This window comes from Enhydra lutris, unplaced genomic scaffold, assembly GCF_002288905.1.
Source record: "Enhydra lutris kenyoni isolate GAN:26980312 unplaced genomic scaffold, ASM228890v2 scaffoldscaffold11, whole genome shotgun sequence".
NCBI lineage: Eukaryota > Metazoa > Chordata > Mammalia > Carnivora > Mustelidae > Enhydra > Enhydra lutris.
In genome coordinates, this window is record NW_019154095.1 from 14,048,105 (window position 1) to 14,075,917 (window position 27,813).

The window sequence follows — 27,813 nt, forward strand, 5'->3', positions numbered from 1 at the left end:
TAACATTGTGAGCGACAGCACAGTACTTACTTACTCTTTTTTGGTTTGAGATTCCTCACCTATAAAATAAGAATTAAAACTATTTATAGAGTAGCTGTGAGGATTGAAAATAGGCGTTTATATTTAGCACAATGCCGGGAATACGTAAGGTCCTCATGAATTTTAGCTGTCATTATTGCTTCCTGGTGGAGTATACATTGTGCTACTTTTGCAAGTCAGGATTAGCTTAATCCTTTAGCTGTGATCTAAGGACGTTGGTTTTTGCGTTCTGTGGCTTGCATTAGAGGGTGGGATGGAGAATTAAAGAGTAGTAACAGTGATCCTCAAATAGCTAACGATGTCACATGGTCCTGGGAGAAGAAAAGTAGTTGAACTAGTTCAGACCATACTCTTGAAACCGAATACAATTTGCAAATGCTCTTTGATTGGAAATAATACCCATTTTCACTTGTCATTATAATGGAAATCAGACTTTTTCAGAGTCCGCATCATAAAATGCAACACTGATACTTGGAGGTAAGGTTTATTCAGGTAATCCACTATGAAGACTCCCCAAGAAGGAAGCAGTTGCTTACAGTAGCTTACAGCCAACGTTAGGTAGAATAAATAATGTGGAATGAAAGCAAGCACAGATTAGCTTCCTCCATCTTTGTCACTCAATGCACAATAAAATCTCCCTCCCATCACTTAAACAGACAAGAGCCTGAAAGTTCAAAAGTTAATTTTAGATTTTAAATGATAACTTTCGGAAAAAATTTAAATTGATGTGTCATCGTAGTCCAAATGATTTTTAAGTAGAATGCTCTTTTATGTCAGTGAGACATGGTCATTGTTCTAATTTAATTGTTCTAAGTGGGCTCAGTATCGCCATTGTTTCTATCAACTGTGTTTTCAGAGGTAAAGACGGGCTTCAGGCCAGCTGTTTTAGTTGCTATTGATTTTTGGATTAAATGTGGTTGTTGTTTTAAAATAAAAATGTTACAGTCTTTGGTAAACAGCTCTTTAGAGGTGCTGTCAGAAGTAGAAGTGCGTGTGGAATGAGCTATTGATTACTGATGGCTCTTTTGACGTGATAATAATCGAATCCTACAGCTGAAATGTCTTTATGATCCACTGCAAACGAGCTCACTGTTCTTCGTGAATGTTAAAGCACTTTCACAATCCAGCTCGGATGGCCCCTCCTCCGTGAGGCCAGCCAGAAGTGCTCCCGTGCGCCTGTGGATTCCAGTAGCATTGTTTATACCTGTCTTTGTAGTTATAAAGAGGGCCTTGCAACATCATGATTTGTGTTTACTTTTCCCTCATCAAACATAAGTGCCTTAGGGCACAAACCTTTAAACATTCAGATAAACTCAACAGATGATTCATCAACAGATAAATGATTGAATATCTATACTACCTAAGTATTGTGCCTTAGGTGTGCGAGCATGAGTACTACACGGCCTGTCCTTGTCACTTTATTCTGTGTGGTGCCTATGCTCCCTCTTGACTTTTTGCTGTCATTTTCCAGGTTGCCCTGTTTTCCCTCCGATTTCTCTTGTCGCCGCTTTGCGGTGCGTTTTGTCCCTTTCTCTAGTAGATTTCTGAATGATGAGGATATCCGAGGCGTGTTCTCGACTCTCTTCTGTTTTCAGTACACACTGTGTATGTGATCTCATTTATTCTCATGCATTTAAAATACTATCTTTATGTCAGTGACTCTCAGTTTTATATCTCTGGTCCAGAAACTTCTGAACATCAAGCCTCCATATTGCAATGGCCTTTGAAGTTTCCTGAGTATCAGAGAAGTAAATGTCTCAAAGAATACCCTTGATCTTACCCCCAGATCTGGTCCCACCCTCCAGGTGTACCTGCCTCCGCCTGGCAAGCCAAAATCCTGGCAGTGATCCTTGACACATCATCTCCTTCACACTGCACCTTGAGCCCATCACCAAGGCCTGTTGACTCTGCCTCCCAAATATATTCTTCCTCTGGCTCTACTCTCTAGACGCGGCCTGCACGCCAGCCCGCAGTGCAGGTGGAATGACCCCTTTTGGCCCCTCTGGTCCAATCACCACAGTCATCACAGTGGCTTTTAAAAATCATAAAGCAGATCATGCTTTAAAATTTCTCCCCAGTTCTCCTTGTTCTTAAGATTTAGAAATCTGGGGCACCTGGGTGGCTCAGTCGTTATGCATCTGCCTTCAGCCCAGGTCATGATCCTGGGGTCCTGGGATCGAGCCCCACATCGGCCTCCCTGCTCAGCAGAGCAGGAGGCCTGCTTCTCCCTTTCCCTCTCCCCTTGCTTATGTTCCCTCTCTCATTGTCTCTCTCTCTCTCTGTCAAGTTTAAAAAAATATATATATATATATATATATAAAATTTAAAAAGAAAGAAATCTTCCACATGGCTTCAAAACTCTATATAAGGCCTTCTTTTCCAGTAGCATTTCATGCTGCAAACCACCTCTGTAATCCAGCAAATGGTAGCATACTCTAAATCCCAGAGATTTTATTTATTTATTACAGAGAAAGAGCATGAGTGGGAGGCAGAGGGAGAGGGAGAAGCAGGCTCCCTGCTGAGCAGGGAGCCCAACAAGGGGCTCCATCCCAGGACCCTGCCATCATGCCTGGAGCTGAAGGCAGATGCCTAACCAACTGAGCCACTCAGGTGCCCCCAAATCCCAGAGACTTGAGTTTCCTCTTCCCATGGTTTAGGGTTTGTGGTCTGCCTTTTGAGGACCTCCTTTTACCGAGCGAAGCCCCACTGACCCACTCTGCTTAAATACCTTTTCCACAGGCAGGCTTTGTCCAGCTCCTCACACCAAATCAGGTCCCGTCGCCCCTTTTCATCCTGAAGTATCCCAAACCTTTCCTTTCTATCCCCCATGGTAATTGGTAAGATTTGTTTCGTTGGATGATTATTTGCTCAAGGTCTGTCTCCCCCCTTGTTCTGAAGGGTCCGTGAGGGCAAAGATCATGTCTACTTTATTCACACTTGAGACCCAGGACCTGACAGACACATAGTGGAAAGTCAGTAAATATTTGTGGAATGGATAGACTAAATGGGAAATAAAAGCTCAAAAGCATGTTGAAATGCCGCCCGTCAGAATGTGCTTCAAACTTAAGGCTATAATATGGAAGTAAATTGTTGACACCCACGGAAAACCTTTAGTTTGTGACTAAACCGGGCTTCTGCTAGTCTTTTGACCTATTACATTTTAGCATTGTCTTCACCAAGAATGTATTTGGCAACAGGGGAAAGAAAAGAATATATATATATATATATATATATATATATATATATATATATGTATCAATAAATATATGTCATATAAATATATATATATATTTTTTAATCAGATTGACAGATGTTTATTGATCACACAGTGCTTGTCCTTGTCCTTTTTATTCCTCATAGTGCCTGGTACTCTTCTAGAACTTCGGGGTACAGCTGGTGTGATGCAGCTCACTTTCCCATGGGGGGCAGACAGTAAACAACTACACAGAAAATTTCAGGTCCTGAGAAGTACCGTGCACGACATAGAACAGTAATGGTTGGGGTGGTTAGTGAAGTCGTATTCCAAAAGGCGACGTGTGAGTGGAGACTTGAGTGCCAGGAGTCCGTTCTGGAAGGTCTGAGGGAGAGCCTTCCAGCCAGGGGAAACAGCGTGTTGCAGGAGCAGAGCGGGTATTTTCTGACACATTCGAGAAACAGGGGTGGCCGACGGTCCTAGAGTGTAGCGAAGGAGGGAAGGAGGAGCACGCGGTGTTGGATTTCCAGAAATCGGGGTTTCTGACTCCCCCCTTCCTAGCTATTTATCACAGTATGGAGAAAGTCATGATGCCAGCTCGCAGGAAGGTTGCTAACTATGATCATGAGGGTAAATATAGGTGATAATGAACATCACTGATAATTTAAACATAATTAACCTGCCTTCCACAGAATATATGTTCGGGGAAGCCAGTAGAGTAAATGTTAAGCTAATTTTAATGGCTGTGTCTGCGTGTTTAATAGTTTACCGTTAGACTATCTTTTAAAACATCGTTGCTATTTACAAACATTCTTATTTACATTGATTTCTCACAAAAGGTTAAAAAGCTGAAGAGAGAACTCTCACAAATGAAGCAAGAATTGCTGTATAAAGAACAAGGCTTTGAAACATTGCAACAGTGAGTATGAAAATACTGAAATTGAGAACAGCTCAAAGCCCCCTAACTCCTACGAAGAAAATAGAAGTACCCATTCTACCTAAGAGATGTCTCAAAGAAACATAAAGTAAAAAACTCCGAACTGTACACCAAAAAAACAAAAAAAAATGGTCAACCAACCAACAAAAACCTTGGAAAAATCTATATACTTTGAAAAGGTCTAATGTTTTATGCATCATCAAGAGTCAAAGAAAGCAGTGAGAAGCCTCACATTGTGTGTGGGCGCCTGCCGGCCGCCTCTCAGGTTGAGGTCAGCACCGCCATGTTGGGCTCTCGCAGCTGGACAGCTTGAGCCTCTGCTGCCTGGAGCCCTGGGTGGGAGGCATCTCTCTGCCTCTTTGTCAGCCCCAGGCACCCCCTAACCGGGGCTGATCTCAGGGAGCAAATCGGGGTCAGCAGGGAAGCTCGAGTGGGTTCCTCGCCTGCCGCATTCCTTCTCTCCTTTCCAGTTCTGTAGTCAAGTCTGACGAGCCACTGGCCTGACTCTACACTGGGACAGGCTACGGAAGATACAGACAGTCAGAGGATAGTGAATTCTGGAATCTTCTGCCCTCTTCCCAGCCCCCGGAAGCCCCTGTTCTCCCCGCTGACAAGGCGCTGCCCCGCTAAACCCTGAGAGGCTCCCCGGGCTTCCCAAAGCTCGCGCCCCCCACCCCAGGGTCTCTGGTGTGAGGCAAGAAGCTGATGGTTTTCCCAGCCGCATGACCACAGAGAGGATGGAAGGCATTATCCCTCAGAAGGCATTCAGCTGGGGTTTTGTTGCTGTTTTTTTACTTCCCTCCTCTGTGCGCGGGGCTCCATGCCAGCTGTGGGGCAGTGTTTATAGAGCATTGCCGATGGCCTGTGCGCGCCCCCCCCTCCCTCTGTGGCAGTCCAAGGCAACAGGGCATTATCCCTTTTTAAGACCCCGTGTTTGTTGGCCAGACAGACATAAGCTGGTGGTTCTGTGTGTTTGCACGACGGGTTACAGCTCCAGACCAGTCCTGACTCTTGACCAGCATCACGTGACTGGTTTCAGACAAGGGTCTTCCGGCTCAGTCTTCCTTTTTGCCACTCACCTCACGTAGTCATCAGCATTTTATTCTTTCAGATGCTCCTGTCCTAGTGCTTCTCAGACCTGACTGCATATTAGAATCATCTGAGGAGCTTTTTAAAAAAATACCTGTTTCTGGTCTCCGTCTAGGTATATACTTTGAGCGATCTGTAGGTCGTTCTCGGGTATGGCTGTGTTCTAAGAACCTCAGCCAGCTTCAGAGCTCCCCTGAAGAACTGAGCAGACCTAGAATGACATCAGTGTGATACTTGGTAATTGCATGTCACATAAAGGAGGGCTTTGTGGTGGGAATGGAGAGAGAAAGCAAACTCTGAAGAGCCCTACGAAGTGTTTAGCTATACGGTAAACATTTTTAAGGCACATGAAATTGTAACTCATGTCACCACCCGGGATTAAAGGTTAGCCAAACTTGCTGTTTTGTTATATTGATATAACAATGCTGTATTGTTCTAAAGCAGTTTGCTTGCAAGCCATTTTTATAGGAATCCAAGGCATGTTTAAGAATCTGTCAATAACATTCCACAAGAAAACAATAGACATTTGTTGTAGAAATTCAGGCATTCTCTTGCAATGATTCTAATCCCTTGAACCGAGAGCAGAAAGATATGATATCTAACATCAGAGACCTCTCCTGTTGATCCTAACTATAGACAAAATAAAGCTGTTTTCATTCAAATGTTAACCACCATACTACGAGAACATTGACTAGTAATTGATTGAACCCAGAGACCATACTTTTCAAGAAACCACATTCCTGATACTATAAAGAGATTTTTCCCTGGGGTTTTGACAGAAAATATATTTCTGAAAGGATTTAAATAGAATCCTACTGCAGGCTTTTGTAACTTTTCATTTATTAACAATGAGATGGGCTCTTTTTGCCAAATCTGGAGCTATAATGTAATTTGAACTCCAGCTTTCATTTTACGAAGTACAAGAGTTTATTCTGGATGAATGAATGGAGTTTTATTCTCCGTATTATTCATTTCTGTCTGTGGTTCTGGAGTTGACTTTGGCCTAGACCGTAGCATAGCGTATATGTAGACAGATACGACCAAGACGTTTCTGCTTTGTCACCTTCGGCATTCACTCAGAAGTGGAAAATGAGAAGTGAAACACTCAGCCAGCCAAAAGTGTATACCTGGCCTGTGAAAATCTGGCTCGGGGTGGGGCACATATTCTCCAGGGAAGGCATGCAAATGGGAATCTCCTCTCTTTTGGAAGAGACTAAGATATAGAGGAAATTAATAATACAGTACTCAGAACCTCCCCCCTGCAAAAAAAACAAAAAACAAACAAAAAAAAAAAACCTTAAAAAAATTTTTTTTAGGGAGGAATATAAAATTGTATTTCTCAAATTAAAAACAGAAAAACACAGTACTTTGTTTTAAAAATCAGCAAATAACGCTAATATTTTGTTTGACCTTATCTTATGGTCAGGGTCAAAAAAGAGAAAATGTGGAAGATGTAGAATTGAGGAGAAAAGGAGAAACATGGAGCTAAAGGGAAAAACACTAGTTAGAGGAAAACAGAGGTGCTCAGGGGAGGCTGAAAGGAGTCTGAGAGAAAGACTGGAGGACTCCCCGGTGGGGGTGGGGAGACGTGGGGGCAGGTGCTGAGTTGACCTGACTTGTCCTTGTTTGTGGTTAGCCCCAGACTGAGCAGTGGTTAGCCAGGACATTTTAATCTAGTTTTAAAGCTCTCTGAAATGAAAATGAGCAGTCTTGAAGTAGTCCTGCCTTTGTTTTTAAGTGCTAAAGTTGATTTCTGACTTAAAGATTTGTTTTAATTCTCAGATTCCGAAGGTTTTGCACAAATAGGAAGAAATCATTTGGGCTTTAGAAATTCACTTTGACACAGTCCGAGAGTCTTGTGTTCATAGCTATTTCATGAAATCTCACAGATTTTTTTTTTTATTAAAATAAGACTTTAAAAAAAATAATAAAATAAAATAAGACTTTTGCCTCAACTAGGTGAGTAGACATAATACTTAAGGGAGTCAACAATTTCACTGATAAATCCCTTCCCAAATAAATGGAATTAAATCAATATTTGAAGTACTACCTGTGCTTTTTATCAAATATTCAAAGTGTAATAGCGTAAGAGCCCTGAGCCTGAATATGTCATTTTGAGGACTATCCTCCCTACTAATGAAGTGTTTATGCAATTTAGGGGCTAAAGTGCCTAAGTCTTCCGGTCTTGCTTTTTCACTTAGAGGAAGCGTGATGAGTAGATCTCTAGGGTCCCTTCCAGCCCTAAACACTGGCTGTGCTCACCACTGTTTAATTCACTGACTTCATTAGTTGTACTTACTTTTACTATCAAATAACCTTACGATGAAATTCCTTTTATTTTCTTAGGCTAAGACTTTGGCAACAATAAAATACTTACTAAAATAGTACATGGGGAAATACATTATCTGCCAACTGTACTTGCTTGAGTAAACTTTGGAAGAGTGAGTAAGATGGCATTGTTGGTGGTGGTTTTTTGTTTTTGTTTTCACATCATAGAAATAAATATAAATCATTAAATGTTTTAAACCAAATGAGCTCAGAGCCAGTTCTCCATGGCATAATGAGTGCCATATTTCTGTGGATAAGACTAAGACTATGTCCAAGAATGAGAGTCATTGGCTGTTGGGGCAGAGGCATAGCCATATGCTCTTCAGGGGAACTGTATTCAGAATGAATCCTGGACAGCGTCGGTGGTCGGAGAGAACCAAGAGAGTGAGAATGAGGACACTGTTAAACCATTAAAAAAAACCAAAAAACACCTAGGTAATTCGGTTGGGTCCTCCTACACACAAAGAATTAGACTTGAAATCCTCTGTTGTAGGGTGCCATGCGAACTGTAAGGATGTTTGGTGAGCAGATCTGGGGGACGTGATAAATGAAATCCTTGAAGAGCTTTTTCTTCAACATTAGTTGTCAAATGAACATGTCTGCCTTTGCCTTATTCCTAGATTTGAACTCGTCAACAAGGCAAGCAGTTTTATCTCGACTCCTAACGGTCATAAAAACAGAACAAGTACTTTTCATATATTTTAAAAGAAGAAACTAACCACACGATCCAGATATTCTAGGATACGCACTAGTATAAATAATAATCACTTGTACTGAGGAAAGGCCTGCCAGCCCGTAGGCGCTGTGCTTGGTTTGGCATAGACATTACGGCTTATGTAAAATTAGGCAACCGGGAGGAATCCTGTACTTCCTGTAGCTTTCCAGTTTATTGTTACTTCTGTCTTGCTAGATCCTTTCCCTAAGGCCTTAACCCTCCCCAGGGTGGAGGTCGGGCTTAGGAGGTTGGCCCATGGTGGGGTCATCCAAAACAATTGAAGACAAAATGACTGAGCCTGAAAATGATGAGAAACGGAAGGGGCGTGAGGTGGGCGGTGGGAGAGTGCTGGAAGTGGTTGGAAGGGAAAGCAGGAGGAACAATCCGCTCTAGAGCATGGTTCTGGTATGTGGGAGGCAAGTAGCAGAATCATGAGCCAGCTACGACAACCCGAAAACCGGGTTCCTAGACTGTTAGCTTAACTTGTACTCTGTCAACCCTCCTTGACTTTTTTTCCTCTTTTCTTTTTTTTTTCTCAACAGAATAGATAAAAAAATGTCCGGAGGCCAGAGTGGCTATGAACTTAGTGAAGCCAAAGCCATTCTAACTGAACTGAAATCTATCAGAAAGGCTATTAGTTCAGGAGAAAAAGAAAAGCAAGATCTGATGCAGGTATGTTGCAAAACATTTTTTAAGTCAGACACCTACCCTCTGGGGCCCCAGAAACTCTCCTTGAGGCAGAAGTTCTCCATCAGAGTCTGGATGGCCCTTGCTCATGCTGCCTCATTCAGACAGACTTTGGACAGACTTTGGCCTAGGCATTGAGGCCACAGGTGGCGTTGGAGGTAAATTGGTGGGTTCCTAGGTTCCTATATGCTGATCCTGCCTTGTGTGCAAAAGAAACAACCACTCAGCGGTCAGTATCCTGCATTTTAAATACCTATTTTCAGTAAGTATAGTCGGGTTGGTTTTTTTTTTTTTTTTTTCCTTTTTTCCGAAGAGTGTGTCTCTTCCTCTTCTTACCTTCCCTCCATCCCATACTTATCAAAGGCCTGAGAATTCTTTGTATTTCAGATATTTGGAGCTCTGAGTAAGGATTTAGTCTGTGATTTAGGAAAAATGTTAGAGCCAGCGGCAATGTTCGCATTCTTAGTAGAAACGCTACTTTTAAATGCTATAGTCAACTAGTTCATGTCAGTTTTCAAAATGTTAACTGAACATAGGTACATATTCTTAAACACCTATAATTTTGCCTTTAGGGAATTTTGAAATAACTTGCAAGAAGAGATCAAATAGAAGAGATAATAGTATTAATAGCAAATCCTTCTGAGCACTGACTGTGTGTTGGGCTGTCTTCTCCCTGCCTCGCATGAAAGTAGTGCATTTAATTCTGACGGCAACCCTGAAGATGGGCTCATATTATCCTTACCTTCAGACAGGAAATTGCAGTACAAAAAAAATTAAGTAACTTCAAGTCACACAACTCAGAAGTGGTAGGACTGTGGTTTAAACCTAGGCAGCCTTGCTTCTAGAGTATGTGGTTTTAAATATATATATGAAACATAGAAAAATTTATTTGGAGGTATTTTTGTTTTGTTCCACAATAATCCTGGTGATTAAATGAGTAATTCCTAAAATGCACATCACAGGTCCTTTGGAAAAAGTTAAGAACTTGCGCAAATTTACATTGGAACTTTATAATTCAGCAATTGGAGGTTATCTTTGATTGTTCCCATAAAGAAGAAATTTGGATTTATACACAGACCAGATTAAATTAAAAGATTAGATTCCTTTTCAATTACCTAAAGTATAAAAAACAATTAGTAGGTAGGGCAATCAGCATTAGAGCTGAGAGGGACATTAAGTGGGAACTTCTCTGACTTTCGGAGCTCTTTGACCATGAACCCTGTAAGAGATATATTCTAATGATAGCCCAGGCACACACCAGTGTCTTTATGTCGGGACACACACACACCCACACGCCATATTTCTTTCTTTCTTTTTTTTTTTTTTTAAGATTCTATTTATTTATTTTACAGAGAGAGACACAGTGAGAAAGGGAACACAAACAGGGGGAGAGGGAAAGGGAGAAGCAGGCTTCCCGCTGAGCAGGGAGCCCAATATGGGGCTTGATCCCAGGACCCTGGAATCACGACTGGAGCCGAAGGCAGATGCTTAACAACTGAGCCACTCAGGCGCCCCCACACACCGTATTTCTTAATACTTATTTCTTAATACTCTTAATACTAGCAACGTGGTCTGAATTGATTTTCTAGTCTCTTCTTTTTCATCAAAAAACATGCTAGTCCTGACCTAATTTGATGAGGAGCATGGTCGACACGGACAGATTAAAAAAATACTCGTCTTTTCACTGTACTGATGAAAAAATGGAAAAGACTTGCCCAGAGTCACTAAAAGGTTTCTTTGTTCTTTTCTGTAGTATATTATTTGATGGGACTGCTTGAGTTTTATCCCTCTCATACAAGCATTTTGCCTAAATACTCCTCTGAAAGAAAATAAAGAAGTTTAGGTAAAAAGCACATATCAGATCTCTGAAATTCCTAATTTGGGGGAACATTTCTCATTTTTTATTATAAGAATTGTAAATGTCAGGATTAAATCCTGGCTTTTCTTAAAGTTAGTAATAATGAGTTTCTTACCATTTTTATTAGTGTTTTATGAGGGGGAATCTGGGTTGGTAGCAGCGTAGCTAAGATTTTTCTCCTTCTTAACACTGTCCTTTGCTCACGTCCTCTAGTTAAAGTAAGCTCAGTTTACTAAGTGTGGGTGTAACAGCAAGCTTGGATCAGCCACCAGGACTGGGACTCCTGGCCCTCGGTCTCCTCATCTCTGACGGTAGTGGGAGCCAATAATCCCTTGGGTTCCATCCAGATGTGCAAAAGGCATCATTCCAGGAGTCTGCTGCAGAGGAAGTTTTCTTGCTGTATCTGCAATGAGATTGCATTGTAGGTAGTCCGTGTTTCCATAATTCCTGCTGTATGAAATGAGAAGTGAAAATGAGTCTTTTTAAAATAGAGCTCTTTTCAATGAAATTTTAAAAACAAGAAATGCATGTATCACGTATAAAGATGCCATTATGCGCAGCAGGAATAATTTCCGGGCTGTCTTGGGGAAGGTAAGATAACTTGTTTATGATTATCTCACATACTTCCAGAGTCACACATGTATTTGTGCAAAATGATAGTCTCATCTTATTTATTCAGTAATTTAAAGTGATAAGTACCTGTTAAAATAAAGTCGTTTTTTTCTATTGAGATTGCGTCTCTCGATTTGAGTTGACCCGCTGGCCAGGTTCTGCGTCTTAAGTGTTAAGCTCTAGGTTGGACTTTGTGTTTCCTGAACAGAGTCTGGCTAAGCTGCAGGAGCGGTTCCACTTGGATCAGAGCATTGGCACATCCGAGCCAGACCTGAGATCCAGTCCCGTGAACTCGAATTTATCTCTCTCCAGACAGACCCTTGACGCCGGGTCACAGACAAGCATTTCTGGAGACGTAAGTTATCCGCGGGGAAGGGTTGGCCCTAGCACTGTCTTTGATGAGCCTGAAGTACTGGATGGATGGCAAGTGGGACAGGAGCTAGCGAGGTAGTTTGCCTCACAGCTGTGTGGATTCAATATTTCTGCCTCCTAGATTGCTTTTAAAAACCCAGAGTCTTACCTTTTCTGTCTGGGTGCCAAGCGTATCAGGATCTGTCCATGTGAACGGCTTGGTTCAAATTTTCTCAGACTGTATTTATTCGGAGATGTTGTTGAAAGGGTAGAGATGCATGAGAATTTAAGTTTTTCCTATTACATTTAAGGTCTTCAAAATTTAGATTTTTTCAGTTAAACACTGAGGCTAATGAGAAACAAAAAAAAATACGCCTTAGAAAAATTTTTTTGTAGATCAAAGGTTATTTATATTAAAACTTTAAATTGCGGTTTATGCCCAGGATTTGAAGATACTTGCCGTGGCTTGACTCCTGTTAACTGTTTTTGCATTCTCTTTGGGATGCCATTCATCGGATACTTACTTTTCTAATTCATTCACTGCTATTTTTGTGTTCTCTTTTACTTCTTTGAATTCTCTGCTGTGAAAATGAAACAGGTAGAGATCAACAATAAGACTTACCTGTTTGAAAAATGAGTTTTTGAAGTTATTTAGTTTATGGTTTTTGCATTTAGAAGCTAGATGATGGAATTTGAGCTCACGGAGGCAAGGAAATTAGTTTCAGTTCATATATTTTATTGACCTGTACACCCTTCGTAAACTCTGAGATACCAGAAACATTGACATAATACTTTTTATCTTGAATTGAATGTGTGGAGAAAATGATGTTCAAAGGGTCTTTGAAAAACAGACAAGCTTGAATTAAAAAGAAATGTTTTGCCCCTACTGAGACCAGAAAGTAAGTGCCTTTTAAAACTGGTGTTCCCAATTTCAAGACCATCTTCTTTAGTTTTCCAATTACTTGTGCCTTCTAGAAACAAAAGCAGTTTACCTTCATTCATTAGCAGAGTTAATTGACTTTTTTTCCCTTTTGTTTATTTACCAGATCGGAGTGAGAAGTAGATCAAATTTAGCTGAAAAGGTCAGGCTGAGCCTACAGTATGAAGAAGCCAAAAGAAGGTAATAAAAGGGGAGCTCTTCCGTGTTCAGTGGTCAGCGGGCAAAAACAGTGTTTTCTTTCCCAGAATTAATCTTTATTCCTACAGTGACATCTGCTGGGTGTTCCCCAACGCCTTCTTACAAGGTTACTCTTGAGGGTTTTTAGATGTAAGGGTTGCAGACCACCCTCTCTGCTCTCTGTTTCCCCCCACAGCTGAAGGACAGGGAGAATTAGTGAGAAGCGTGCGCTTGACTTTGCCCCTTCTCTTCTCTTCTGGAAGAAAGAAGCTTAGAGCTTGTCCAGTACTTATTCCCAAGTAGAAGTGGGAAGATGAGTTTCTCAGGTAGAATCGTGGCACAGTGGCTCGGGTACAGGACTTGACAGTGGCCGAGGACCTCTAGGTAAATAGCTGTAATTCCTTTGCTTTGAGGGAAGAGTTCCCGCCAACCTCCTTGAAGATTCTGAGATATCTGTTCTGGCTACTGACTTCAGGGCAAAGGGGGAGAGATTCCTGTGTCCCTCGTTTATCCTCTAGACCCTTGGAACCCTGTGCTTTCTTCTTCTCACCTTGTAACTCTGCTTGGGGAAGGCTCAGGAGACTTCTCCCTCCTCATCCAGCAGACAGGCTCAACTTGTTTTCATAATATGGACACCTTGCTCATTTTGAGGGAGAGGGTCATGCTATTCTATTTGATTTCATTATTTTCCTTTTTAGAGTTTAAAAATGCTTTGATTTATTATTTAGGAAGAAAAAATGATTTATTATTTAGGGGAAAAAACTGTACTACCACCCTATAGGCGACAGAGAAGGTTACCATGTTCCTCCTTGAGAGCATGGAAGGCTCAGCTGAGAACCTGCTAGAAGGTCACAGTTTGCTATCACAGGACCATCAGATAGATAATGAAGTATTATCCATTGTTATTGGTGATGCGGATTATTTAAAAGTAATTAGCTAAAGTTCTTGGAGGTTATCTGGCTTTAACAAAGCAATTATTTGATTTGCCTAAATACAATATTTGCCTCTTTGTAGGTTTCTTACTAATATTACTTGGTTCTTTGATGACTGAAAAAAAGAACAAAACCCATAAGCTTTGTTCTACAAATTACTAACCACGTGTGCTTGAGCAAGTCACTTGGTTTCTCTGAAGAGCATTTCACTCAGCTAATTTCAATGCCTGTAAGTTTTCCTCGGTAGATTATGCAAGAATTGTGTATACTGTATTGGCTGCTTCTCAGAGCCCTAGCTAATGCCTTGCCCACCACCAAGGATGGAGGATTCCTTGTGGTTTTGTGGCCCAGTGATGTGGAAACCTCTGGTGGGTACTGTTTGTGGCCCTCTGTCTGTGAGCATACCAACCAGCCGCAGCCACAGCTCCTGGGTTCTGCTGTAAACAAAGCCCAGCATCTCTGCCTGGCATTTTGAAGGAGAATGGCCGGAACTCAGTTAATTTTGGAGAACCAGGCCTCGTGCCCCTGGGTTCTTTGTTCTTTGGGGCTCAACTTGACCTCCCTTGGACCAGCTAGGACCAGCTGGAGCTTTTGCTTTCGTCTGGCTGTGAACGGCTTTTTCCATCTGGAGCTTACACAGCGTTTCTCTTCCTAGGTGCACCTGGAAATCTTCATCATATTTTGGTCCCCAGATCTGGTATACCCTTTCCAAATAAAACCCAAGACCCACCTAACGCCCGATCCCACAAGTAATAGATAACCTCTCTTCCCTTCATTATGTTGTCGCTCCCGGTTCAGTTCTTAATGCAGTCGCATCAAAGCTCAAGACATGGGTTCTTTCCCATTTGGTTGCTTTGCTGTCCCATTCTCATTTGGGGTTTTATTTAAAGTTACTAGCAATGCTGATGAGAAGGGAAACCTCAGGCGTTCATGCATGTGTTGCAAATGCTTTTCTTCCTCAGTTCTAAGAGGCGGGCTGTGTTTCCCTGAAACTTGTTTTCTCCCCCAGCCTTCATTTTATGTGCTTAACGAAGCTAATAATATCATGCTTATTTAGCATTTTGATGATTAATTTTCTAGCACATTGAGACAGTTGTGTGTAGTTTTGTGGTTCTGGCTGAAGAATGGCTGATGTTACCTCTGCCATGAGAGCGGGCACTGGGGTGGACATCAGAAGCACGTTGTACATGCAGTGCCGGTGAGAGAGGACGGTCTTTTTCCTTTAACTCAAACGAGAAACTACGGCGCAAGAACGTAGATATACTTCCATCTTTGTCCTGATGACATTATTTTGCTTACCTTTTTCCTCCCTTCTACAACTTCTTCCATTAAAAAGAAAAATAAAATGCCCTCTTTCTGTTTTTCGTATTCTGATATGTGCTGTAACAGTATCCGCAGGGATCATTCAACTTTTTTTTTTTTTCTATGTAGGCATCTAGATTCCCTGTGCCAACATCAGCTGTGTTCATGATTTGCCTTGTGAACCCTCCCGATAGTCCTCACGGTGCCCCCAGAGCAAGTCGGTTGATCTTGGGGATGTCAGAATGTTCTCATTCTGTCAGAAGCTAACTTGACCGCTTAGCTTGAGGCATGGTGTAATCAAAGGTCAGGCAAAACTACGAAACCGGTGATGTTCACCTCCGCTGGATTTTCCTTCTCCTCCTCCCATCCCTGCCCCCCGCGCTCCAGCACTGGCCATCACTCCGCTGGGCATGCCTTAGCTGCCCGTCCACGCTGGGGAGGGTGCACCAAGTGCCGGATGGAAGACGCCCTGGTCCGTGTAGTCACGTCTACGGGGCTGGTCACTGAGCACTCAGTAAGCAGTGTAGACACTGATTTCACACTGCACAGCTCGCTGAAGGAGGGTTTGGGTGGAGGAGGTCAGGGAGAGCGGGGCTGCTCCCTTTTCCTTGGCCACGTGGAACCTTCTGGATTGACTTGGTTTAATACTGGTTGGCCGAGCCACTGCTGTCTCGTCTCCCCTCATCCTTCCCTGACTGGCTGATATCCCAGTTGCTGCCCATCCCACCCCGGGACTACCATTTTACTGGGGGACAGCGTCTTTACCCAGAGGAACAAAAATCTGTAATAATGTCCCTTCAGACAGCATTTACCTTCTTTTTTTTTTTAACGGAAACCCTCCAGATGTCCCTCCTGTCACCCTGCACAGGTGGTAACACATCCGGGCGGCACCCACAGCTCCCAGAGCTCCCTGGCTTTTAAGCTTCAGTGTACGTTGACCTTCACTCTTTTCTCAGATAGGCCGGTGCTTGCAGCTGTGGGAAAGGTGAGGAAAAGGCAGCCGCCGAGAGCCAGGTGTCCAGTGAGGCCCAGGGCCTGGAGGATGGACGGGGTTGCTCCTCTTCCCCGGCCTCCATGGAGAGTCAGGACAGCAAGCCTCCAGCTCCGCCCCCCCAACTTAGCCTGCTTTGTGTTCTCCCTTTCTGGAGAGTTCTAAGCCTGCGCCCCCCCTCTCTCACCGCTTTATTTTTAGTATGGCCAACCTAAAAATTGAACTGTCGAAACTGGACAGCGAGACGTGGCCCGGGGCGCTGGACATCGAGAAGGAGAAGCTGATGCTGATCCACGAGAAGGAGGAGCTTCTGAAGGAGCTGCAGTTCGTCACCCCGCAGAAGCGCTCCCGCGACGAGCTGGAGCGCCTGGAGGCCGAGAGGCAGCGGCTGGAGGAGGAGCTGCTGTCCGTGCGGGGTCCCCCGAGCCGGGCCCTGGCCGAGAGGTTTGTTCTCCTCCCTGGGGACAAGGACGCAGCAGACCGTGTGTGCGCACCTGGGCTGGGCCTGGATGCCCGGTGCCCCGGGTCTCTGGAAACCTCCATCGCATCTCTTCTCGGTGGATGGAGCCCCGACCCCAAGGGACTTTCTCTCCGTAGGGCAGTAAGGCTCCCTGCCCCCCGGTCCGGGCTGCGGTCCCAGTTCTTCTGTTGGTTAGGAACGCGAAAATGCCCGTGACAGATGTTGAACAAGTAAGGAATGTTGACATAAAACCAGGAATGCAGTCCATCACGGACAGAGTCTGATAACAATGGCTATAAACTATCGCACTCTGATAAGAAACATTATCTGGACTGTTACAGCGGTGGCAGCTTCCTACTTGGGGGTTTATGACTCACAAGAATGCAAAAGTTTATTGCTTTTCGTTTCACAAGGGAAAGACAGCTTGCTCCCTTTGATATCTTAACAGGCCACAGAATGTTTACTGGGATTGCGTTTGTCGGTTGAGCCCCTCCTGCGAAGCAGGTGAAAATGTAAAGGGAAACACCCGTCGTGGTTTTCTGATCTTTCCCGGGTAAGGTGCGAAAGGATCACGGAATCTGAGAAAATCTGGTTCTGTAATCGGATCAGCTGCAGGGTCAGGCAGGGGAACGTGTGGGTGTTTGCTGCGGAGGCATGGGCGAGGGAGCCCCGGGTCCCAGCCTCACTGGCGGGTATGGCCCCGCCCCTGTTCCAGCCACAGCCCGTGAGGCCGCTCGGACCCCCGCACAGCCTTCTGTTCTATCGGCCAGCAATCCAGGTGCACTGCCTGTCCCAGGAGGACAGGAAGGAAGGTCATATCCGTATCATTTCAGATGACCTGGAAGTAAATTTAAAAACACCCACCCATAATCCAATTGATTTTTTTTTTTTAACTTCTTGGCTTCTGGCCTTCGAATTCCATGTCCTCTGTGAATGTGGAGGGCTGTGTGTCTACATGATATCAGAATCTTGGAAGTGTGGTGGGGGGAGCAGTAGGAGGAGAGACCTCGGATGGTGCTGGTCGTTCCTGGTGGTGCCGACTGAAGGTTCACCCTCACAGCAGGCGTGAGCGATGCTGGCGGGGGACAATCCACCCCACAGAGACCAGAGGAGCAAAAAGTAAGGGAGAGAGGGCAGAATTCTATTGCTTTCCTGAGTTACCTCGATGTCCTGTCTGTGATTATAGATCTTCAGTTTGTAGGATGAAAGTTTGCTAATCGCCAGTAAATAGGACGAAACGAGTAGCTTTTTTGTGGCCCACGTATGAAGCAGCAAGGGCATTAGTGTCCAGTGTCACACTAAGTGTTCCCATCAGATGTGCGGAACGCGCTGAGCGCTTCTCTGCCATTCTCTGTGGTGTGTGAACCTGGGAAGGGCCTGGAAGCAGCCTTTAGATTTGTTCCGGGAGTGAGAAGACAAGTGTGTGTTCGTTTTTTTTGTTTTGTTTTATTTTTGTTTTTTAAAGGTTTTATTTATTTATTTGACAGACAGAGATCACAAGTAGGCAGAGAAGGGAGCAGAGGGGGGGCGGGAAGCAGGCTCCCTGCTGAGCAGAGAGCCCAATGCGGGGCTCGATCCTAGGACCCTGGGATCTTGACCTGAGCCAAAGGCAGAGGCTTTAATCCACTGAGCCACCCAGGCACCCTGTGTGTGTTCGTTTTAACCAGCTTTTATGGGCGTGATGTCCTGTTTGTCTTTTTTATTAGGGCTAGAGCTTTGAAAATGGTGAAGTAACATTAAAAATACAGTTTGTTCCTAAGTGCCTAGGTGCTGGGTTTTATACCTTGGCTTGTGCATAGTACATGTAATAACTGTCCAAATTCCAGCAGAAAGAGTGCGTTTGAGCCCTTCGGGAAGAGGAGCTGTGAAATACTTACATAAAATAATTGTATACTTAGTGAGATCCAGACAAACCGTGGGGTTTGTGTCAGATGGGGAATGAGGAAGCAGTTTGAAAGTCCCTCTAACTTCTGATACCTGCATGGCCCTGTCTCCCACAATTGGCTGTTGGCAGAAAGGGACGTGTGTACAGTTGTGTTTTATATCTGTCATGTGTTGGTTGGTGGCCGGAAGCCAAATCCCGTCATTATGTTGTCATATAAGCTTGAGGGGACGAATGCTTTCTTGCTTGAGCAACTTGATTTTCTCGCTGCTCTCCATGGATGCAGGATGGCCCAGCATCTCATGCATCCAGAAGCAGAGCCACCGGCCGAAGGGAGCACCGTGTCCTGTATTTGCTGGGTGCACACGGACGGCGTGGCTTTGGGCTGGGTGGCTGTTGTCGGTGGTTTGACTTTGCCCTCTGCCCCCCGTACTCTCTTACCTTTTCTTGATCATTATTTCCTCCCCCCTCGTGCACATACAGTGTTTCTCTTCCATTGATTGTTACTAGTGAACTGAAATGGGGTGCTCAGAAGACAAGTGAGTGCCCCTGTACACAGCCTGCGCCCCGGGCTAAAGCAGGTGGTGTCGGGAGAGGCTTCTGGGAAATACAATTCACCGTGTAAAGCCTTGTTTCATCATAAAACAAATCGTGCTTTGCCAGTTCTAAAACCTTATGTTTCCTCTTGGCTCCTACCCAGCTGCCAGACAGAGCACTTCTGCATCCTCCCAAATGGGTCCCATTTGCCGTTGACGTGGCGGGCTTCTCTCGGTTCCAGGGGTGGCCTCGGGCAAGAGTCTGAGTCAGCGCCGTAAGGTGGTCTCTGCGGGGCCGAGCTCACCTGACCCCAGATGCCCCCAGTCGTGTGTACCGCCAGCACCACCCTGCACCCGGGCCAAGCGCTCAAATGCGGTGACGAAGCCCCCACCATGGGTCATAAAGTGCTTTGGGGAGAGGGACTTGCTCACCATGAGGGACCACCAGCAAGCACGAGTCGCTCTCAAATTAAAAATATCTGCTGTGTGGGACCTTTTACACATCTTCCGTGTCCTTGCCATACAGCCGTTGAAATTCTGAAACCTCTGTGCTGCAGAACACTGTAGCTGATAAGATCGTAACGATGCTCCGTATTTTCTCAGGTTCATATTCTCACAGCTCCATATTCTCTTGCTTGAGAGCTTTGTCTTCTTGCCAGCATGTCTTAATTGTTTCTTAATTATGTGGATGTTTCTGTCTCTGATTCTGAAAAAATTTTAAAGCAAGTAGGGTGGGGGTATGAGTGTCATTTTTTTTAATGGAAAAGGCACTTCTTACTTCTATAGATGACATGACATTTTCCCTAGGTAGAACGTTCTGGGTGGTCTTCCTCGGGAGAGACCAGGCAGGTGCTTCTCTCAGGGCACAAAGGCAGAGAGAGGACAGTGTGAAGATGCTGCCCTTGTCTTGCGAAGTGCAGATGAATGGATAGTGTGGGTCAGTAGGACCAGGAGGAAAGGAATCTTCTAGGGGCCAGGTTGAGAAGATCCTTTCTCACTGTGGAGAAGGGCTTGGAGAGACAGGGACGTACCCTCTCAGAGGGGCTGATATCAGCAGTTTCTTGTAATCCCTGGTCAGGGGGGCGTTGGTGAGGGCAGGATGCTTCCTACAAAGGACACCCGGAATCTGAGGAAGACTTCCGGCTTCCGTGATTCCGTCAGAGATGGAAGTGGGGCACCCGATCGAAGATGGCCACCCCACTGGAGGGCTCCTGAGTGCCTTCATCGTGCTTCTCCCAAGGCAGGCGTTATCTGGAAACACCGACCATTGGCCCTGGGGGTGTGCTGGGAGGGGCTCCAGGCTCTTCAGGCAGCCCTGGCAGAAGAGGGAGAAAGAGCTGGTGCTTTCCAGGAGTTTCAGGTCTGACTGGGGAGCATACGAACAAGAACATGAAGGCAGGCTCGGCAGCTCAAAGCCATAGAGGGCCTTAGCAGTGGGCCTGAGGAGGCCAGAATGGGGACCATCACTTGGGACGAAGACAAGGAAAGCTTTGGATTTTAAATTTCAGCATGAAACACACTAATGTCTTATTGAAGCCTTCTTAACACACCAGAAAAGCCTTCATTTGTTAGTGCAGTATTCCGTTTTAGAACTCATTTCAAAAATGTTTCTCCTGTTTCAGAAGACATGGATTTTAGTGGATTTGGGGCCTTTCTCCAGACCTTTACCTTCTAATTTAGTTCATCTCAGTTGTATTAATTTTTTTCCATGTTGAGTCTTTGTTTATATTTAAGAGATTAAAAAAATAGGGACCGTCTACTGCTTTCCAAAATACACCTTTGAAAGCTGGGAATTAAGAATTTATCATGCTTTGAAGTACTAAACAAAATGACAAGAATTGCTTTTTTTTTTTAAATTTTAACATATAATGAAATTGTGTTGGTGACACTTCAAAGGGTAGGTAGCTATAAATAAAATATGGGCATGTTTCCTTACTGCCTAAAACATACATTTCAAAGGGGTTAGAAATTAGGGAAATTTTATTTTTCTCCAAAAAAAGTAGCTAATTTTTATATGCCCACCTTGCAAGGCATGCTGAGGCTTTGAACAAGGAAGGTTTGTTTTGATGTCTGTAGAGCACTTTTACATACATCACTGCATTTGATCCCTGTAACAGCCTTAGCAGACAGACACAGTAGGATTTTAATCGCCAATTTGCAGATGAGAAAGCTGGGACCCCTTGACTAAGTGACTCGTTTAAGGACACATAATTAGTAGCAGGAGATCCAGAAACCACAGTGGTCTTCTCGGTCCCGTTCTGTGGTCCTTGACTGCTCTGGACAGGCTCATTCCAGGGATGTCCAAAGATGGGTGACATAGACTGTATGCTTGATATATTTTTAAATGATTTACTCAAATACACAGTTCCCCAACACTCCACATTTTTTAAAACCTTGGTCGGTTGAATGTGAATGAAATTTCGTGATCATCGGTGCAGACAATGAGATGTGCTATAGGGTAGGAAGGGAAATCACTTTTGTGTCTTTTCCTTGTTGAAACCGTTAAGCCCAAATGAGTTCACACTGGCAATATGGACTCATTTGTTTCTTAATTGCTGAAATTCTCATCAAAGTAAGATTAGAATTTTTGTCACTATCAGTTGGGAACGGTCCTTGTTAATTCCAGCACTTCAGGACAGTCTTTCATGGTTCTCTGTTACTCCTGTCAAGTGTTTTAGTAACTTTAGGCCAAATCGCAGGCCTGTGGAAGGATTCTGTGATCTCTCTTAGTGGTTTGTGACTTTCCTCCTGGCTGTCTTTGCATGCCTCATGAGAGCACAAGTCTTTGGGTGTTATACACAAACTGTGAATCACAGAACATGTACTATATGGTGACTGACGTAACATAATTTAAAAATAAAAACTGTTTAAGAAGATTTTAGAATACTGGAATTTTTTAGATTCTCAGTAACGTTGAGTCGGAATAGATCTCCCTCTTTGCTAAGCGTGGCCGTGGACGGTTGGCCCACTTTGCCTCTTGTCGGTGGCTCTGTTTTCTCTCCTGTCCATTCATTTGGGTTTCCCCCTCATGGTACATGATGTTTGTATAATAAGAATCTTTTCCTTTAGTTTCTGTTTTATTGTAATTACGTGGAAATAAATTCATTTCTGTTTCTTTTTTCTAGATTGAAATTGGAAGAGCGAAGGAAAGAGCTCCTACAGAAACTTGAAGAAAGTACTAAATTAACTACTTGTTTGCATTCACAACTTAAAAGGTAAGCCTGCTTGGTTCTTGAGGGAAAGGTTTTTCTTGACTACATTCAGGCATGTTGTGGTTCATTCTGAGTTACTTTTCCCTTTATGTTCAACTATTAGAAAGTGAATAAAATTGGGACACCTGGGTGGCTCAGTCAGTTATGCCTCTGCCTTTAGCTCAGGTCATGGTCCCAGGGTCCCGGGATCGAGTCCCACATTGGGCTCCCTGCTCGACGGGGAGTCTGCTTCTTCCTCTGCCTCTGTGATCTCTCAGTCTTTCTCTCTCTCAAATAAATAAATAAAATATTTTTTAAAAAAGTAAATAAAATAGTTATGCTAATAAAATTAAAACTTGGATGATCAAATTTAAAGTTGCATAGATTTTTTTCCCCCCACAAACCCCAAAGTCATAGGCGGAAGATATTGTGGGGAGAAGATATAGTTTATATATTTTAGCTGTGAAGACATACTTAGGAAATGGCACATTTCTTCAGATCACCCTTTCTTTTAAAAAGGGAGGGGGAGGAAAGATTTGCCTTAAAATAGCTATGTGTTCACTCCTTCAGCACACACACCCCGAGGGAGACAGGGGCCTGTGTGAAACCTCTCTGTCTTCATCAGCTTGCCTTTGTTCTCTGTCAAGTTTCAAAGCTTTATTCTTTAACCAAAATAATTGCACTAGCACTCAGTACCATATGCACTGCTTCCCCCTTCCCTATTACTACATCGCCTACTTGCAGGTAGATTTGTCCGTAGGTGTTCGTTACTTTCTTGGCTTTGGTTTTTGCAAAAGGGACTCGATCTTTAGTCAGAACAGAGTTGCTGTATGAGAGCCAGGCTGAAAGTGTTCATGAGTCAGCGTGGCAATAGGTAATATCATAATAACGGGTTATTTTTCCGCCCCTCCCCCCCGTCATTATGCTGTTTGGCACCACTGGGTTCCTTCCTTCTGGGATGCGGAGGAGGCGGTGGGCATCGCGCTTGGGTTTCTGTGTCATACCAGTTTTCACAGCGAGGGCCCCTCTCTCCTCAGCCTCTCGGCCAGCACCCTGTCCATGTCATCTGGGAGCAGCCTGGGCTCCCTGGCCTCCAGCCGGGGGTCTCTGAACACCTCCAGCAGGGGCTCGCTCAGCTCCCTCAGTTCCGGAGAGCTCTATTACACCAGTCAGAGCGACCAGACAGACACGGATTACCAGTGCAAACTGGACCTCCTTCTGCAGGAGAAAGGCGGCTACATTCCTTCCGGACCCATCACCACCATCCATGAAAACGAAGTGGTCAGGTCCCCCAGCCAGCCCGGCCAGAGCGGTCCCTGCGGGGCGGCAGCCGCGGCCGCAGGCCACACACCCCCACGGACTGAGGCCCCCAAGTCTGTGACGTCCCTGTCCTCACGGTCCTCCCTCTCCTCCCTGTCCCCTCCCGGCTCTCCCTTGGTCCTAGAAGGCACGTTCCCCATGTCTGCTCACGATGTCCCTCTCCATCGGTTCACTGCTGACTTTGAAGACTGTGAATTGAGTGGCCATTTTGCAGACCTCAGCCTCGGCGAAAGTCAGATCTTGCTGGATTCTCATCCAGGAGGAGTGTCCCAGCCTCTCGCGGAGGATAAGGACCTCGGGGAATGTGCCCGGGAGCCCTTGTATGAAGGAACTGCAGGTGAGCAGAGACCTTTGCTTCCGGCTCCTCCCCCTTAATTATTTTAAGAAGAATGGTGGGAGGGCTGCTTTTTCCATGGAAACAAATTGTGGTTCCCCCCCACCACCACCCGCCACCCTTCTCTCTCTCTCTCTCTCTCTCTCTCTCTCTCTCTCTCTCGGCTTCATTTGAGAAGGCGTTTTACTGATATACCTAGACTAGACATTTTTTCTTTATCAAATAAAAGTCGCCTTCCCTGCTTAATAGATTTAATCACGAAGTGTCTGTCCTATTGTCCAGAAACCCTTTGTACGGTGGCAGCTGGCTGGGGACACGTCTTGTGAACACACTTCACACCACCAAATAGCTTGGGGCTCTGAAATAGCAAGGCAAAAGAAGAGGGCTTTCTTTTAAAAGTCGGCCTAAAACAGATTAAAACCAAGGCAATTAGCATAGCAGCTAATTAGTATCAGGGTTCAATGTTTAGATTGCTCAGGGAATTCTGTATAAATACAATTTTTGTTTCATGCCCCTCTCTCCCTTTCTTCCCGCAGCGAATTTGGGGTGGAGGGGTGGAGAGCGGGTTCCCATGTGGTAGTGTTAGCCTGCCATCTGCTGGCCGCTTTGCTAGTTGCAGCCCAGGAAAGCGTGCCGCCCATCGCGCCCCCGACACTGCCTTCGTATGCAGAGACAGAAACGGAGGGCGAGTTTTCATTTTTCGGTTTTTCTTTAGTTTTGTTTTGCTTCAATATCTGTTTCCCTTTGCAAGGCGGAAGCTCTCAATATATTAGAGATGGTTGTAAAGAACAGGATTGTACCCTTGTTGGCTGATAACCACCGTTGTGGCCCGAGGACCGTGGTCTGCCCTGGAGCTAGCCTGAAACGCAGCGTGAGCTAAAAGCCCCAGTTCGGGTCCCCAAGAGCCCCTTTCAGATCTATGCACATCACTGTGTCCATGACACAGAAGAGGCCAGGCCTCTTCAGAAGTACTTTTCTGCTGCTTTGAGAAGCCTCCTTATTTTCTATCTCTGGTCTGGAGAATTCTAAGTCTTAACTCATTGGCCAGTTTCAGTGTTTAAAGAGAGAGACAAACCCAGCACATGTGTGTGATTTCCGATCCTGGAGGCCGAAATCCCTCGTGCCGGCGGCCTGGAGGGCACAGGGGACATCTGTGTGGTTTGTGTGGCACTGCCTGGAAGGGGCCACAGCTGCAAGTGATGTGTCAACGACCTCATTGACGTCAGAGAAAATGAGCAGACGGGTGGCTTTTCTTAGTGATTCCAGGCGAGCGGAAGCCAGCAGTGGGGCCTCCATTCTGCCCTCCAGGAAGGATGCAGTGTGGGGGGCCGGGCGGTGCTTTCCGCCCCTGGAGCCAGCCGCGCCTGCATCCTCTGGTTCTAGCGAGCACAAGCATGTTACCCAGGCCCTCCGCTTTGTTGTTTCTCACCTGCAGAGTGGGGATGATAGAGGCCCTTCCCCGCAAGGGACTGGGAGAATGGATGCCAGAGCACAGCGACAGCCTCTGACTGGGCCTGGCACTCAGCATTCTGTTCCTGAGTACTCTGTTCATGTAATTAGTGCTACCGCATGCGGTTAAACAGTACGGACGGTGCTGAGCCCGGTTCCTACCACAGGCTGCTGACATGAAAGTGCACAAGAGGAAGCAAGAGAAGAAAGTGGCGTGTTTTCTGTGCCACGCTTCTGTGCTTTGGACTTGAAGGCTCTTGAGCATGTCAAAGCTGTTTTCACTCTTTGTGTATTTGGAATGTTCCCCAGCGACCCATTCTCAACACTCAGTTTGGAGGGGCTGGTCCGTGAGGCTGGCTGCCAGAGAACCGGGAGACCAGTGCAAGAATTGCCCAGGGTCCGACCCCACCTGGGTCCGTGGGCCTCTTTGCCCGACTCTAGCCTTGCTCCTGCCTCTGGGTCTTTTGGCAGCATCGCCAAAGCTTCCAGGAGAGAGCTCTTACCTTTCAAACGCATCTTGTATTAGAAAGCTGCTACCTTAGAAAGCAGTCACCCTAAAGGAAGGATATCCGAGAGCTTTCTTTGGAAAGCGTGTCGAGAGCCATGCGTGAAAACAGCTAAAAGCATATATTTAACCATAAAGACTCATCCTCTAGAGGTCAGATCACCGGCACTCGGTCAATTTGGGGGCGTCTGACCTCTGTGTGAGGGGGGCGGGTAGCCCAAGGTCGTGACGCTGCTCGCTCTCCCTCAGCACTCTGGAATCTTCTGCAGGTCAAGCCGACCTCCCTTATGCACATCCCACTCCCCGGCGCCAGTCCCCGCTGGAGGACAGAGGCCACGTCGGAATGACTTCGAAGTCCTTCCATCAGTCTCTGTCATGGTCAAAGTCAGTTTCAGCTGCCGCGGATATTCCCGGGGGTAATCAATAAATCACGTCATCGCCTTCACCCCTCGCGAAGGGGGGTGGGCGGAGAGCGGCACTTGATCATCAAGGAGAAAGCATCCCCACTGCCAGAAATGAAAAGGGAAATGCAGCAATCGATTCTGTAATCTGAAGCGTTGAAACTTAAACATCTTAACAAGATGTAAAGTCACGACTCAGAAGGGGGGCGAGATGCACAGCAATCCCGATCCCCGCTCGCTCCGCGGATGAAAGAGCGCCGCGGGCTCGCGGCTCACTCCATAGGAACGTGGCTTTCAACGAGCGCTCCTTGCTCACTGCAGGACACAGTGTGTGAATAGGAGTTAAAGATAAAAGTTAAGTGGGAGTTGGTGCTGAAGATTCAGTAGCACAAAGTTGTTTTTTTTCCCCCTGATGGTATTAGCTGGTGAGGAATTCTATAAGTCAAAGACTTTTTTTTTCTTTAGCTTCTGTTAGCGTGGTAGCCCGCAAGATGTAGACTATGGTGTGTGGGGGGAAGCAGGGAGCCGAAGAGGCAGAAACCTTTCTTGCCGTTGAGTAGCTAGATGCTCTCTGTTCCAGAAATATCTTTTAAGAGTTGAGGGATGCAGCTCACTCCTTGCCACCGAGCGGATGGTGACTGCAGTGAATCCCTAACAGAGAGAAGCAGGGGACCGACAGCCATGTATGTCATTTATCCCTTCCCTTCAAGTGTTTCCGGGCAGAGAGAAACTGTATTCTTTCTCAAACGATGATCAAAATAACTGGCATCCCAGGGACCTCTGTAACATCGGGATGCCTCGAAGCGGCCACATCTGTCCACTCCAGTAGTGACGTCCTCGATTCCCAGATGCAAAGTCCTTAGGATTGCTCCTAACCAAGCCATGTGTGTATTTTTACATTTAACTTTTCCTAATAATAAATCCTAATTAGCACGCTCGCTCTCCCCTCCATAGATGTGGAAAAATCATTACCAAAAAGAAGAGCCAGCCACCTGCTCGGGGAGAAGACGGCCTGCGTGTCAGCTGCCGTGTCTGACGAGTCTGTGGCTGGAGACAGCGGGGTCTACGAAGCTTTCGTGAAACAGTAAGGACTCGTAGGAGCGCTTGTGCGTTACACGGTTACCTCCTCCTAGCTGTGTGTGTGGGCTCTAGCCTGGCGGTCCGCTCTGCTGTGGAAGGGCGGTGGGCATTAAAGAAATGGTGGGCCTGAAAATTCCAGTGTAATAGAAACCTCCCATCTGACCCGCTTGGAGACTTAAAACTCAATTTTAAGGAGAATGTTGGAGTTGCTGGCCACTCCCCGTTTGGAACATGAACCTTCTTGTGTCTATTTCTAAAAGCCTGGAATGTATCTCGGGGTATTGGAGGGACACCCCCCTCCCCCGGGGAGGCTGAGGAAAGTCAGGCATCAGGAAGTCTTTCCCTGAATGGCTCAGAGGCAAACTCCTCTCGAAAAGGTGGAGAAAGATCTAGAAGAGTGAGTTTTCCCTGGGGTCAGGTAGCCTGGAGGCTGAGGAGTGCTGTTAATTCAGGTTTTCATTCAGAATCAGCAAGTGGCAAACAGTAACCGAGACAGTCAATACC

At 45.3% G+C, this 27,813-nt stretch overlaps 1 protein-coding gene across 1 annotated transcript in view; it reads left to right on the plus strand.

The window, feature by feature from the left end:
* The window catches only part of LOC111144450 (WW and C2 domain containing 2), a 209,350-nt gene that overhangs the window by 129,214 nt on the left and 52,323 nt on the right, over positions 1-27,813 (plus strand). The window contains exons 5-12 of the mRNA XM_022498768.1: positions 4,072-4,151; positions 8,844-8,973; positions 11,667-11,813; positions 12,856-12,929; positions 16,353-16,595; positions 22,155-22,244; positions 23,258-23,877; positions 27,184-27,313. Of these exons, the coding sequence (XP_022354476.1) occupies positions 4,072-4,151; positions 8,844-8,973; positions 11,667-11,813; positions 12,856-12,929; positions 16,353-16,595; positions 22,155-22,244; positions 23,258-23,877; positions 27,184-27,313 (1,514 nt within the window). The remainder of the gene's footprint in view (positions 1-4,071; positions 4,152-8,843; positions 8,974-11,666; positions 11,814-12,855; positions 12,930-16,352; positions 16,596-22,154; positions 22,245-23,257; positions 23,878-27,183; positions 27,314-27,813) is intronic.